At 50.2% G+C, this 15,316-nt stretch overlaps 1 protein-coding gene across 3 annotated transcripts in view; it reads left to right on the forward strand.

Moving 5' to 3' along the window:
- GRIK4 (glutamate ionotropic receptor kainate type subunit 4) overlaps positions 1 to 15,316 on the forward strand; it is a 177,303-nt gene that overhangs the window by 125,459 nt on the left and 36,528 nt on the right. For all 3 annotated transcript variants that reach the window (XM_010403873.3, XM_039564965.1, XM_019288611.2), the window contains 2 exons: positions 684 to 737; positions 11,478 to 11,639. In XM_010403873.3, the coding sequence (XP_010402175.1) occupies positions 684 to 737; positions 11,478 to 11,639 (216 nt within the window). The remainder of the gene's footprint in view (positions 1 to 683; positions 738 to 11,477; positions 11,640 to 15,316) is intronic.

Raw genomic sequence — 15,316 nt, forward strand, 5'->3', positions numbered from 1 at the left:
TGTTTGTGGTGGAAGGGACAAGCCTGGAGCTCTCAGCTGCTGTTTTCCCCCATTATGTCCCAAAACAGGAGCAAAGCAGCATCCACACCCAAAGTAGGAAACCTCATTTTCCTCCCAAAGCATAATGGAATTTCTCATCCCAAGGGGTTCTGGAGCTCTCAGGGCTGGTGCTGCAGGACCCGCCTCACCTTTCCAGTGTCTCTGTGGACCACTGGAGTCTGCCCAGGGTTCAAAAAGCTGTTCTGTTGGGAGTTCAAAAGCTTCTGCTTTCCACAGGCATCTTCCTTAGAGTTTGTCCTTGGATGGATGCACCTGCAGGATGCAGAAATCCCTGAATTCCATCTTGGAATGCTGTGGAGGGAGTGGGGATGCTCCCATGGGTCTGGAGCTGCAGCTTGGGCAGTGCTGGGTCATTTCTCCCTGTGCAGGTGCTCTGTCAGGGCTGTCGTGGGCAGGAGACCCCAGGTAGGCTCAGTCCTGCTGAAAAATTGCTTCCCCAGACCTCAGTTTCCAGGTCAAACTGTGCTGCTGTGTCCCACCCTCCCATCCTGCAGGGAGATAGCGGCGCTCACAGGGAGAGATAAGCCTGAAAAAGCAAAACGTGGCCCTGGCTCTGCCTTGCTGGAGTGGAGATTGGAGCTTGTCAGGCTCTGGTTTAATCTCTTTTTTCCTCTCCTTCACAGGCAGCTGAACTGGGGATGGCGTCTGCCTATTACACCTATATCTTCACTAATCTGGTAAGGAGTTTTTCCTGGCTTTTCCTGCCTGAGTGTGGAGTCATTTTAATGGGAGCTGATCCCCCTGACCCACGGAATCCTTGGGAAGAGCCACGTGCCTGCAGTGGGGAGGGAGGGAGGGAGGCAGGGGTGTCACCTGCTGCCTAGAATCCAAAGGCAAAATCTTGCCAAACAACATCAAGAATAGTAATTCCAAAAGCAGTTTTTAAATGAAAGCTGTCAGTGCTTTCATTTAAATCCCTGGTATTGGATTTCTGCAATGTTTATCAGGTTAGTCAATTAGTGCATCTAGCAGGTACATCCAATGAGGGACCAGTTGCCCCAGCAACCCACCCTTGGGTCTGCCCCTCCAAGTTGTTCTGTGTCTTGTTATGTCTCTTAAATTCTGGTGCAAAACAAGACGTCCTCGTTAGAAATTCCTGTCGTGAAAATCAGACTAACCAGGACGTCAAGAATGTGTTAGGAAGAGTTGGCTTATTGTTCTAAAATGTGAGGAAGGGCAGGAACAGTGCTGGGAACAACTACATATTAAAAAGCTACAAGGCTACAATTGTATGAAAAACACACAAAAAGCTAAAAAAATCTTCAGGTGTCATTCCTGCAAAGCTGGGAAAGCTTGCACTGGTCTTTGGGAGGTGGAAAACGATTGGTGTGGCATCCAAAGGCAGGAATTGTGGACATTGTGACAGAAGCAATGAGATGTGCAGATGGGAAGCTCCAGCAGATGGGTGGCTCCCAATTTTCCCGATTTTCCTGATTTGTGGGTGTTATGCTGGAGTTGTCACCCCCCGAGCCCACTCCCTGTGCTGGGAAAAGCCCAGAATGCTCTGGGATGAGCATTGGAAGGCATCACAGCCCTGTGCTCTGCTGCTGCGCTGCTCCCCGAGACAAAGGAAGGATGATCCCATAAATGTTGAGAGCAGGGTTTATCTCCAGCACGGTGGTTTGGCTTTATGGCCACTAATAACATTAATGGGGGCATCGTGTGGTTAAACCCCACAGAGCTGTGCTAACAAGGAGTGATGGGCTGAGGCAGCAGCAGGGCAAACCCAAAATAAACATCAGAGAAACTTCTCCCTCTGCGGCAGTTCCAGGGCTGCCACGAGGCGTGAGGGAAGTGCCACCAGGAGAGCAGGAACCCAGCTGTTAGTGCTGGTGTGGGGCTGATGGAAGCCTGGAGGATTCAGTGCAGGTGCCTCCCAGCCCAAATGATTCTCCTATTCTCTAATTTCCATTAATATTTCTGGCAGGGAAGCCGAGAGCTGAGTCATGCTTTGTGTTTGGGTGGGAGACAGACGGGAAGGGCTGGAGCCAAACGTGTGGGCAGGGGAGCTGGAGTGGAGAGGAGCAGGGGAAGGAGGGAAATGGAGGGGTTGGGAGCCAAGGGAGCGCTTGGGGCACAGAATGGAGAAGGGGTAAGGGGAAGGAGGTGTCAGAGAGAGAGAAATGCAGGAAATAAAAAAGGCCGCGAGGCTCCCGGCTGGACCAACAGCACTTGGGTTCCTGTCAGTGTTCAGTCCATAGATCAGCCCAGCAAGAGCTTCACTGCTCCTGTTCATCCCCCTGGAATAGGCAGGACAGGCAGAGGCACGGATGTTCCTGAGGGGATCAGGCAGGCATGGAGCCCGGGGGTTGTGGTTTGTGCCCTAAATCACGGTGTCACTGTGCCGGCAGAGCTGCTGAGGGACACTGAGGGACGGTGCCATCCCCACCAGATCTGCCAAACCCAGCCATTCCCCACTCCCAGGAAGGATTTCCACTGCTCCCAACAGCTGTTCCTCTTCCACCTGCCCTCCCCAACCCTGGGCACAGTCCCACAGAGCAGGGCTGGGCACGCAGTGAGGGATTTCCACCTGCACATCCCCAGCACAGCGGAGTCTGCTCAGGGATGCTGCTCAGACAACAGAAACAACTCTAAAAATGAAGCTCCCACCTCCACCCCCACACCATCCCCGAGCACGGGTGTGATTAAGCATTTGCTGGAGGTGAAATTTGCCTTTCAAACCCATTCATCTCGTGGAATGCAGTTATGGCAGGTGAGAAAGAAATGAGTTTTGTTGCCATTCACGCTCTCAGGATATTAATCTGTTTACCCAGGTTATTTTAACCACTTTGTCCAAAAGCCCAGCCCTTAGCAGAACTAACTGGATTTTTGGCAGGGTTCATTGTGGAAAGGTGACATCAGACAAAACCTGGGCAGATGGAAGAGTTGTTTAAGGAAATTAGTAATATTTAAATGGGGATTGGAGATGGGAGTGAGCAATTTAGGCTCATAAATCTGGAGGGATTATCAAGCTCCTAATGTACCCTCTGAGGTTCTGCAATCACTGCCTAACAGAAAAGATAAAATCATAGTGAACTACTGTCAGGGGGAGCAAGCAAAAAGATGGCTTAAATGGAGAGAGAACCCATCAGGAAAGGGAATAGAGAGTTTGTAGAGCACTGAGCTGCTTGGAGATGGAAAAATATTTCAGGCAAAAAAGAAAAAAAGAGGAGAAAATAGGATAAAATGCTGAATTAAACACCTGCCCTGCAGCTCTAGAGGGGAATTCTGTTTCTGTCTTTTAGCATTAATTTTATTTAATAAGCACATCCCAGCCGACAGCTCGTGGTGTGGTGCAGCTCTGCTCTCTTGTGAGGGTTAGAGGAGGGAATTCTCTGTGCTGGGGCACAGGAAGGGGATTTTTGGGGGTGATGGCTCCTCTGTCCCAGCCTGGTGGCTGCAGGGAGTGGCACCAATGCTCTCCCAGCTTTTAGGAGAGCACTGGAGCAGATGAGGAGGAACCCCGTCGTCAGCCCCCGACACATTTCCGTGGGAGCTGAGGCGAGCAGCCTGATGGAAAAATATCCACGGGCTCCTTTCCTGCATGCAAATTCATTATCAGCCTCCTCCAGCCAGCTCCAGGGACCCTTTGTGTCGGCAGCAGCAGCCTGGCAAGTTTTCCAGGAGTCCTAATGGAACTCTCAGGTCTGGTGCTTTTGTCCTCCCCACATCCATCACCTGCATTTGGGGCAGCCCTCCTGTCCTCCATCCCCTGGCAGAAAAATCTCCATCCAACCCAAATTTCTCTCCAGCATCTCCATGTGGTGATGGTTCCCTTGCTCTGGGACTTTTGGGAGGGATGAAATTCCTTGAAGAGATGCTGGGATGAGCTCAGAGCTCTTCATCATCCCTTCCCCTCTCCCTGGCAGGGCTGTCTGGGTCTCCACAGAGCTCACGGCTGTGTAAGGGGGCACTGATATGAATAATAATAATAATAATAATAATAGTAATAATGCATAAATAGACCATTGCAAGCAGACTGCTGTGCCGTGAAGAAAATGTTCCTTCCAGCACTGGAAATCCCTGAAATCAGCAGCACAGAGTAGGAGGGGTGTTGGATGCCTCCAAAACCCCATGCTACAATTAATTCTTTTAGCTTGTTAATTTTGTGTAGCTTGTTGGGTTTGTCTTTTTTTTTTTTTCCCCTCTCTGTTTGTTTTTTTGTTTTTTTTTTTCTTTTAATAACGTACGGACCTCAGGCTGGGTTTGAATTTCAAAACATTTGTCAAGGCCATTAGATGGGAATAATAGAAACAATTAAAATTATTACTGTAAGGGGAAAGGTGTAAAGGAGGTTTCCCAGTGCCTTAAGTCAGGCAGGGCTATTCACGGGGTGCAGTTTTGTTCCCTGACAAAATTGTGTGCAGGTGTTGTTGCTGATAAAACAGCTGCCGTGTTCAATTCCCTCAGACCAGATAAATCAGTTTGGGCTTGGTTCTTTTTTTGTTGTTTCCCTGCTTTTTCTTCTTTGTTTGGTGATTTATAAAGAGGTCTTCATACAGGACAGGGGCTTCGAAGCTGAATTGTCAGCCTGGAACTGGAACTGGAGGGGAAATTGGTGTCCAAATCCCGCAGACAGTGTCACACGTTTCAGCTGTAGCTTGTCAGCAGGGTGACATCCCTTGGAAGGAGGGAATGATGTCAGATCAAGCAGAGGGACAGGGAACTACACATTAGGCTTTGACCAGGGCTTAGGTTTTCAGTCCTGCTCTGTGAAATTACCTTTTTTTGGTGAAATAATCTTTTTGGCCGTAAGCTCCAGCACAGGCTGTGGTGTTTGGCCTTTCCGCTGCCAGGGGTACCTCTCTCTCAGTGCCCAGGCGAGGAAGGCAGAGTCTCTCTGTGACAAATCTCCCCTCTCAGCCCAGCCAGCCTTCCTGATTCCCAGCAGCTGATGCGAAGTGTTCTGGAGAGCCCCGATCGTTGCCTGGATTTATGGATCATATTTTCAGTGGCATGTGGTAGCAGGGCAAACAAATCAGGTTTTTGCAAGGCTGCCAAAGCAATTTCTCCTCATTCTAGTTAGCATGAGGGAAGGAGGATTTAGACAAAGCTGGAGCTGGGCCTCCCTGCCTTTTGCTGCCTGCCCGAGTCTTCTTTACTTTCTGACCAGATTCCTGTGCTTGATTCCCAGTTTTTGGGTAAATCATTCTCTCAGACACACCCTAGCCCCTCTGAGGTGAGGGCAAACCTCTCTCTTTCCCTCTGCCCTTCTTCCCACCTCTTTTTTTCCAAGAGCTGGGTTTTTTTAGGTCCCAACATTTAGCACTTGACCTCTTTGTTCTTTGTGGATGTCTCTCTCTCCAAGTCTTGGGCTCCCTGCAGAGAAGTCGAAGTTTGGGCAGTGTATTTTCCTAAAAGTGCTGTTCTTGTTTGAAGAACAGCCTCCAAAATAACAGCTGGCCTTGCATGAGGAGATTCAAGACCCATATGGCACGCTGATGCTTTTTTGGGAAGAAAAATCCAATTATAGACATAAATGCAGTTCCCCTAAATCCTCCCTGAGCTCCCTGAGGTCACAGCTCCTCTTCCCCTACCTGAATGGCCAACTAGTGTTGCCTTGAGTGGATCTACCCCATCCTCTTACCTACTCAAATTGTTGCTGTGATGACTTTTTTCCCCTCCTAGAGAAATTGATTTTTACATGTGGCCCATTAGAAACTTATTGACTCCGTCGATAGTTTATAAATAAATGGAGCCTTTCAGGAAAACCATAGAAAGCACTTAACATAATATTGTCCACTTGAGTAAACAAATAAATGTGTTCTGAGGGGAGCTTTGGAATGATTAACAGACTTGGCAGCTCGGCTCTGAGGGCAACAGGATGCAGAGAGGAAAAGGCAGAGTTTTCTCCACCTCTAACTGAGGTGGTATTTGGGGGAAAAATTGGTCACTTTGGGTCAGGGGGTGAAGAACTGACCATTGCAGGCTCAAGCTCCTTTTGGGTTAAGTGTGGTCATTCTGCCTTCCATGAGCTGGGAAGAGGCTCCCTGGAGTTCAGTTTGCCCAAAAACCTTCTCTGGGCTACTTTATTAACCCTAAAATGGTTGATATCGGCACACATTGGTGATGTCAGCAGTGAAGTCACCAGAGCTGTGCTGAGTTGGCACTGCAGATTTGGCTCTTGCAGAAAAGCTGCCAAGAAATCTCAGCATGGACATTGCAGTCTGGGTTTGGAGAGCTTTTCTAAGCACCAAACTCTCTGGACAAGGAAGTTTTGCCAGAGCAAGGGTTTAATAGAAAATGGAAGCCTTGGCCCAGAGTTCTCCTTTCCCATCCCACATAAAAAAAAGAGAAGGAACAGCACAGAGTGTCCTGGGCCTGGTGTAAATCAGCTTTTGGTGCTGTCAGAGGGGCTGGAGGGGGACAAGGTGAGTGCAGCCTCTGCTGCGATTACAGCAGTGAGTTTCTCCTGCTGAGCAGAGTGTTGGAGGGTGTTTTGGAGGCTGTTAATCAGCAGATCCAAAAATCCAATAAAGTCCTTGCAGTGATTAGGAGAGGAAGATAAAACTGTGTGTGTGCAAGGGAGAGAGAGGAGGGAGGGAGGCATCTTGCTCTTGGTGCTGCCTGAATTGAGCAAATGCTGTTCCTTGCAGAGGCTGGGGATGAGGTCAGACGGGGTGTGGGAAGGTCTGGGTGTCCCTGGCAGTGACAGGAGCCCCTCTTGAGGCTCGTCCCCAGCCTGCAGGCACCACTCACTGCCTCCCGCTGCCCGGGCGCTCCGGGTTATTAAAAACGAGATAAGGATCGAGGTCCTGCACACACAGCGGGCTGCAGAACAGGATCACCGGCAAAATCGATGCTGCTGGAAGGAGCTCAGGAGCTGCTGCAGTGCTGAGCAGCAGAGTGGCCACTGCAGGGGCAGCAGGTACCAGGAGCCACTCTCCGGAGGGACATCCTGGCGTGGCGGGGCAGGGCAGGCAGCTCCACACTTTAAAATCGGTTTTTTTGCCAGGCAGGCCGCTGTGACACTGACAATCTCCTGCTGGGCTGGCCCTTTCTGTGCTCCAGCCTCTTCTTGCCAGAGTTGGGAAGCAGTAGGATGAGTGATGAGGGAAGGAAGGACTGGCCACAATTTCTGGGATTTCCTTTAGCCTAGGAGTTGATTGCTTAGCTGCAGATTTGGGATGATGCCTCATTAGTGAGATGCTGATAGATGAATGCTGGCTTTGATGTTTTGCGTTGTAAGGCAGGTTTTTAACCCACATCTCTCCTGGGCTGCTTGGCCTGGAGAAGAAAGTCTTTAGGGAGACCTCACAGCACCTTCAGTGCCTAAACATGACCTACAAGAGGGCTAGAGAGGGATTTCACAAGGGCATGGAGTGATAGGACAAGGGGGAATGGGTTTAAGGTGAAGGAGGGTAGATTTAGACGGGATATTGGGAAGAAATCCTTCCCGGTGAGGGTGGGGAGGCCCTGGCACAGGATGCCCAGAGAAGCTGTGGAGATAATTCCCATCCCTGGAAGTGACCAAGGCCAGGTTGGACAGGGCTTGGAGCAGCCTGGGATGGTGGAAGGCGTCAGGGTGGAATGAGATGCTGCTTAATGTCCCTTCCAACCCAGACCACTCCATGGTCCTGTGTTTCTACGAGCCGTGCTGCCAGGTGTTCAGTCTCTTGGTTTTTACTGTGCACCTCAGTTTCCTCCTCTGTGTTCCAGGTATAACAGCCCCAAGGCAGGATTCCCCCCATGCTGAGGCACCCTGGCCCAGTGCCAGTGCGAGGGGCAGCGTGTCACTGCCGGGGTGTCACAGAGCGGCACGGGCAGGGCAGGAGGGACAATTCCCTCCCGAACTCAGGGGTGCTGCAGGAGCCTCGGTGCCAGCTGAGGTGGGAGAGGGCTTGTGGGTGCTGAATCCTGGTCGGGATCAGCTGATCCTCCATCCAGACCTGCAAAGCACTGAGTAACACGCTTGTTCCTGATGGCTTTGTGTCCCTAATGGAACGGGGACTGCATCCTGCAGTTCTGACCATAACTCACGCCCGGCAACGCCGGAAAATCCAATCTCACGGCTTCAGGACCGCAGAGCTCAGCTCTGTGGCTTTTATCAGCCAGGTCCTCCCAATGATCTCAATGCTGGGGTCATTCCGTGGGGTTTGTGTGCTGCTGGAAAGTGAGAGTGCGGGTCGAGTGCTGCAGGAACCCGGGAAGTGACTTCATCCTCTAATAACTCCTCCAGCGCCGTCTCCCAGGGAGCCCCGTGGAATTCAATTAGCTAATGTGTGCCTAGCACTCGGAAAATACAGAGTGCCACGGAATTGCTAAGTGCTGTTATTTAACAGCACACGTTTAGTGGTTGCAGCCCTGTAGTAGCAGTCACAAAATCTACACCGTAATTGCCTGCTCGTGCTGCTGCCGAATTCGCTGTGGTTGGAGCAAGGCCTGAGGATTTTTCTTCTGTAAAAAAGTTCATTAATTTTGGCTGCAGATCCTCCAGGCCTAATTTTTTACCGAGGTCTTTTGAAACAGAATATTGACATGCGGTGGGTGTTTTAAAAAAAAGGAGTGGAAAGAGGGGGAGGAATTCAGGCGGGCAGGATTTGTGTCCCTGAAATTCACCTTGGCGTGATTCCTGGTGGTCTTCTTTGTGCCTCGGGTTGGACTGAGATTGAGGGCCAAGTTTTAGGCAATTACTGCAATTCCTCCAATGTATGGAGAGGAATAAAAAAACCCCGATAGAATAGGAGGAAATGAGGGAGCTGCTGTTTGCACCCATTTGGATGGCATTTTCTGAAAGCCTGTGGTTACAAAGCTGTGTTTGCACAGGTGGAGGAGGCTTGGAGTCCCCTTTTAAACAGGATGTGAGAGTTATTTTCCTAATGGCTCTTTGCTGTTATTGCATTGGGAATCTTCTATCCTGTAAAAGCACCATCCGGCACTGGGAATGAGGGAGAGTAACTCCAGGAGGAGAAAAAGGCAGCTGGGAAACTGTTTTGTGTAGGAATCAATTTCACTATGCCTCAAGGAGAAATCGTTGGCTCTCCAGCTGAAAACACCCCTAAGATCAGGGGTTTTCCACCCCTTGTCCTGCCTGTGTTTGCCTCTTGCAGCATGGAAGGAAGGCAGGACGGGTGGGAAATCAGCTGAGAGGTGCAGGTCTCGAATAGCAAATGAGGTTTTGTTTGCAAAACGTGGGTTTGGAAATGTCAAGCGTGGTGAATGAGTGTGTAAAAAGGGAAAAAAACCCCAACAAATAGGGACAGAAGCTGAGCTGGCAGCTTCGGGAGTATCGGGATTCTCTCACCCCTCTGCCCTCTGCAGCAAAGCCTGACCTTACCAAATCTCTCTTATCCCCCTGCAAACGAAGCGTGTCCCCTAGGGTGGTTCATCTCCATCTCATTGCATAGGCAGCTCACGGCTCATTTCCTCCTGACCCCGCTCTGCTGGCTGCCTTTGTGCTCATCTGATGGAAAGACATTTAATGGCCAAAGATTGGAGCTGGAGCAGAGGGAAGGGACAGGGAGCAGTGGGTGGAAGGGGTCGGGTACAGGCCATGCCACCCCTGTGTGTCACAGAGGTGATGCTTTATGGACGTGACAGCCACAGAAATGGGGTTTTCTGCAGCTGGAGGCTTGCCTGGGAAAAGATGGATATGGACAGGGTTGGCTGTAGGAAAAGACCAAAGCTTGCACAAAGTAGCCAGGGGTGATGGGAGCCAGGCAAAGCTGCTGGTAACGTTTGAACCAGAGCAAGTTCTTGGCTCTGGGGGAGCCTGTCGGGGTCTGGCCATGGTTGTTTTGCAGGCAGAGAGTCCTGGCAGCTGCCTCGGGGCAGCAGTGTGGAATTTGCCCAGGGAAAGTGGGAAAAGGTCCCTTCAGGGGCTGGTTCTGACCGTGGCACTCAGCCAGTCAGGGCAGGCAGGACCTGTGGGTTGAGCCCTGTGGCTGTGCCTGGCTGGAGTGAATCTCACCCCTGCCTCAGCTTCCCCTCATGAAGTGAGACCACTTCATTCCCTCACCCAGTAATTGCTAATTTAAAGATCAGAGCGTAACAAAACCTTCAACTTCAAAAGCTTGGAAGTGTTTTCAGGGGAGAACAGGCACAATAAATAAATAAACAAACACACTAATTTCAGCTTCCCTGAGGCTGGGGTGGGCTGGCACGAGAAGGAAGCCTTGGATTTTGTGCATGTTCCGGTACAAAACATCTCATTTTCCTCCTGGATATCCCGAAGCCAAGAGGGCAGCGGGGCAGCTGTTTGCCTGGTGCCCTGCACAATTTGCCTCAGGGCTCTGGCTGCGGGGAGAGAGGATTTTACAGGGGTTTAACATCCCTCCTGCTGCCGTGCCTGCAGCCGGCATCTCCTCAGGCCCAGCTCCTCATTAGCCATCTGCCCTCGTTGCTGGGCTGACAGGATGCCGTGGGTGAATGGATCACCTGTCAGCGAGGCAGGGGGATAATATCATTCAAATGAATCAATAGTTCACAGGCAATTTCACGTTACCCAACGTTAACGTAGCACCGTGTCCAAAATGCGCTTCATCCTGGGCTTGATCACCTTCCCGTGGGAGCTGGCCGGGCTGGAATAGTCTTGTAAGTCCCATGTTTGGGAGCTTTACAGGAATTGCTCCTGCGTGCCCAGCAAAGATAAAAAATGGCTCGACTTGCTGGAATCTCATCGCCCACAGAGCCCAGGGCCGGCTGTATCCGTGATGGGCATCCAGCAGTTGCTGGAACCGTCACTCCCACCTTCTCACTCCACTTCAGCAATTAGCAGAAGAGAAATTAGTGAGGAAGGGGCATTTATTCCTGGCTAATAGGACAAGGAGGGCTGTACTCTTCTCCAGGCTTTGTTGTGTAGCTGCTTCTATGGATGTGAGGAGCAAAACAGAGCCCTCCCTTTTTGCTTTAATTTTTTTCATGTAGTCGTTTTTATAGTTCTTACCACCTGCAGAAATGCAAGAGGAGGCTCCCAGCTCCAAAACCCACAGTCGAGGTGCCTTCCCACCCTCCCCAGGGCATTAGGGTGGCATCTCCTCCTGGTACCTGGCAGCACAAAGGAGCAGGGCACGATTGGGTTTTTTTAGGGTTAGGCAGAATTTGGTTCCTGCCCCTGTGGGAAAGAACTGATTTAATTTAACAGTTGAAACTTGGTGTCCCCAGACTGGATGTGGTGATAGAGCAGCTTCACTCTGCAGGTGAGTGACACCCTCTTTGGAGGGTTTGGGGGTTTTTTTGTGGGATTTGGCTAGTGATGTACTGAACTTAGTTGACATCTTTGTCAAAAGCCTGAGATGAGCAGCACCTGAGTCAAATCCTGGTTAAACCCCAGGCTCTCCCTTCAACACCTGGGTGGGTTTCACATCCAGGGTCTCACAGCTCCGTGGTCCCATTCCCTTCGAGGGCACTGAGTGGGTTTGAAGCTTTCAGGGCCTGTTTTCCCCTCTAATCCTGTTTTATGTTTTGGGCTGCTGTAGGAGTTTTCCCTCCAGCGTCTGGACAGCCTGCTGGACGACCGAGTCAACATCCTGGGATTCTCCATTTTCAACCAGTCTCACGCCTTCTTCCAAGAGTTCGTGCAGAGCCTCAACCAGTCCTGGCAGGAGAACTGCGACCACGCTCCTTTTACTGGGCCAGCAGTGAGTGAAGTCCATTCCCATCCCCCAGAACCTCCCTGAGCTGGGAGCTGTGACAGACCATCGGGAAAACCTTGTGGGAAGAGCTTCAGGATAGTCCTGAGCAATGCAGGGGCCTTTAAATAATTTTTAAAAAAAATGTTTATATTATTAAATAATTTAATTACTTAATCCTATTTAACCTTGTGCTAAAGAGCTCAGGGACATCCCCAGGCTGCCGTTGTACCTTGGATTGGATTTTGTGGGGAGATGCTGGTCCAGGAATGGGAAGGATGAGCCAGGGCAGAGCATTTTTATTAAGTAGGTAGGAGAGGACTTGGGGTGTCCATCTGTGATTTATAGGGGAGCCTCCCAATGTGGAAAATACCAAGGAGATCCTGAAAGTCAGAACTGCCCAAAGGACCTTGGCGAGCAGAGCTCCTCTGTCCTGGACTGGGGGCACAGCTTTAAGTTCAAACCTAATCTTAATTTGGATTGTATTTCTCTGTGAGTGCAGGGGGTGATGCAGCTCTGGTTTGGTGTTTCCCTCAAGGAGTTTGTCCCTGTGTTTAAACTCCAGGAAAATGGCTCATGGAGAAGGGATTGTGGCTGCAGATGGCACAGGAGGGGCTGGCTCAGGCAGATGCCGAGGGGCTGAGCTGTGCTCCTGCTCCAGCATCTCCCTGGGGAGCATGCACATCAGCACTGGAGGATTCCCCAGGGATTCTCCACAACTGGGAGAGTTTGCAAAGCAGATTTGCCACAGCAGAGGTGCAGGGAGCTGCCGCTGGGGGAGGGGGGAGAGAGGAAAATATCATCAGCTGAACCCTTTGCATGGATTTCAATGAACTCAGAGCCCCTTTGACTAGCTGAGCTGCTGGAAACCTCCTCATTGTCGCCACGAAGGGATCCTTAAGAGGCAAATAAGGAGATTTTTGCCCTTTGTGTCTTCATCCTTTGGCTTGACTTGAGCTCACGTGCCTGGGACCATCCTGTGCTCCCTCCCACCCAGAGGCAGCTGGAATCAGCTTGCCCTGCTCAGTCTCCATGGATTTGTACCAGGAAGATTCCTTTTTGGATTGCAGGGGCTGTTGGGAGGCATTAAAAACAAATTTCCTCCTCGTAGTGCAAACAGGAGCCAGCAGGAACCGGCAGCAGGTGCGACAGGGAAATGAAAATTCTCACTGCAGGTTCGTAGCCCGCGTTGTCTTGAGCATCCAGCAAAACCTGCAGGTGGGAGGGTGATGCCTGGAGGGACTGGAATTCTTCAAAATGCCACGCCCCAGGTGGTGGGAAAAGGATTTGAGGGTGGGCAAGTTACAGAGCAGAGGTGAAATATTCCCAGGCAGAGTTTCTTTTGTCTGTGAGCTGAATCCAGGACCTTTCTGCCTCTGCTGTTGGAAATCCAGCAGGGAGTGTCCCTCTGTGTTAGGACTTCCCCTCGTAGCCCTGGGAAGGAGTTATCCCATGGGATAACTCATCCTGAAGGGAGAAAAGGAAGCTCAACAGCTGGAAGTGACAGGAGGGAGGTTTCCTGTGAGCTGCAGAAATCCCAGGGCCTTCTTGCTGGAGCTGAGGAAGCATCTGACAAAGGAGGAGGGAGCTGCCTGCTCTAATGCCGTTCTCATTAATCACATTGCAAAGAAAGGAAATCAGAGAAAATCATTCAAATTACAGATGGCTAGATTTGGTAATTAGAATTTGGGCTAAAACAGATGTTTGTAATTAAGTGTTTATGTCATTGAATAAAATCCAGATTGCAAAGTCTATTTCACAGGGTTTTAATGGTTTTAATTCCCCGTGTTGGGTTTGGGGGCAAAGACACAGCTGACAATGTTTTAGGGAGAGAAAAAAGCCCCATGTGGCAAAACCCAGAGCAGCCAAACCTGTTCGTGTTTCAGTGTCAAGGATTGTCAAGAATTTGGCTTTGGGGATTGAGGGAAGTCCCCCAAACCCCCTGGATTTTCCCTGGAGCTCTGATACTGCAGAGGGGCACAAAACCAACAGGGCTCTGCACAAATCAGACGCTGCAGGAGAGGGAGAGGATCAATTTGTTAGCAGGCAAATTGGCTTTTTTGTGACAGAGGGACAAAGCTGTGGTTTGAAACGAGAATATAAAAGTAGTGAGAGGTTTTTATAGGTGACATGGGGAAAGTTGAGGGCAGTGACTGATCCCTCTGGCTGGATCTGCCTGGAGGATGTTCCAAAGGGTTTTTTTTCACTCCTCTGTTGAAAGTTGTGACCTCAAAACTTTGTGGTTCACACCTGTTCCATGCAAAGTCAGGCTGCAGGGAAGGGATTCCTATTCCATGCCATGAGGACTTGATCCTGTGCATCTCCACACCCTCCCCAATACTTAAATTGCTTGAAATCATAAAGGGTGCTGGCAGAAATCCTAATGAATTTTCCAGAGTTCAGGAGTAAAACATTCCAATCAATAATGTCAAATGCTTCACTGAGATCTACAAGTCTCTCGCTCACCAGCTAATAAGGGATTAACTGCTCAGGGGAAATGGAAATGGAAACCCAGCAGGAGACAATTAAAAATGCTGGGCCAATATTCGGATTTGGTAGGAAATGGGTGAAACTTTGGGTTGTGGGGTTGTGTTTGGTCTCATAACAGTTTCATTTGTCCGGCTGATGTTAACACAGTTCCTGATTTGGGAAAGAATTGCTGATTGGGTGTGACATCCTGTAACCTGGATGGGATTAAGTTCGTAATTAAAATTAAGTGTATGGAAAGAGCTTCATGGAACAGGGGCTGAGGACAGGAGGGGCTGGAGAAGCTCTGTTAGGGAAAGAATTTGTATTGAAGGAAAAAATAAAGATGAGGAGAAAGGATTTATCAGCTTCTTTAAGAATCTCTGGAAAAGGCTTTCCAGGAGGGGAATGTTTAGGTCAGCCTTAGCAGGTTGGAGGAGTGAGAGGTTACCGGTGCTGTCAGAGCTGGTGTTCGAGGTTTTGATGGCATTGGGCTGGAATCCTGCCTTTAATTTAGGATAGCTTGTAGGTTTTGAGGGTTTTGTGCTGCTTTTTGAGTGCCTGATCCCACACCAGTGTGGTCAGTGAGGTCTCACCAGTGGTCTGAGTAAAATCAAGCAGGGTTGAGTCCAAATTAGGAACAGAGTGGAAGCCAAAGATTTTTCTGGGATCACTGAACTGGGTGAGGTTGTCCCTGCAGGGCCGCTGGTCAGGCTCTGAGAGGAGGAGAGGATGCAGATGCCACTGCAGGGCTGGAAGCCACAGCCAGGGTAAGGTGGGGAAAGCAGCCCCAGGCCAGAGACTGAACCCTCTGCCAGGAGCTGGGATGGGAAGAGGATGCTCCTGGAAGTATCCATGAGGAAAATGCAGCCTTGATAGTAATGAGCTGCAACGGCTTAATTCCAGCAGAGTCAGGAGGTGACAGTAATTAAAAGTGAAATCTCACTCGCAACAGTGAGCACGAGGGAGGAAATGGCTGATTGGTAACGAGCCCAAAGCCATGGAAACTGTTGTGCATGGGCGAGAAACGGGGTTTGTGAGGCTGGATGGACAAAGAGAAACCTGGGAAAGGCAACCAAAGCCAAGGTGAGAAGGAGAGGGGGTGAGCTCTGTCACTCTGGACGTTCCCTCAGCAGTGCTGTTCCAGCAGGGAGCTGGAGGTTGTAGGAGGGATGAGTGATGTCTGTGGGGTCTGAAAGGCAGGGTTTGGCTGCTTGACA

Source organism: Corvus cornix, chromosome 24, assembly GCF_000738735.6.
Source record: "Corvus cornix cornix isolate S_Up_H32 chromosome 24, ASM73873v5, whole genome shotgun sequence".
NCBI classification, from domain to species: Eukaryota; Metazoa; Chordata; class Aves; order Passeriformes; family Corvidae; genus Corvus; species Corvus cornix.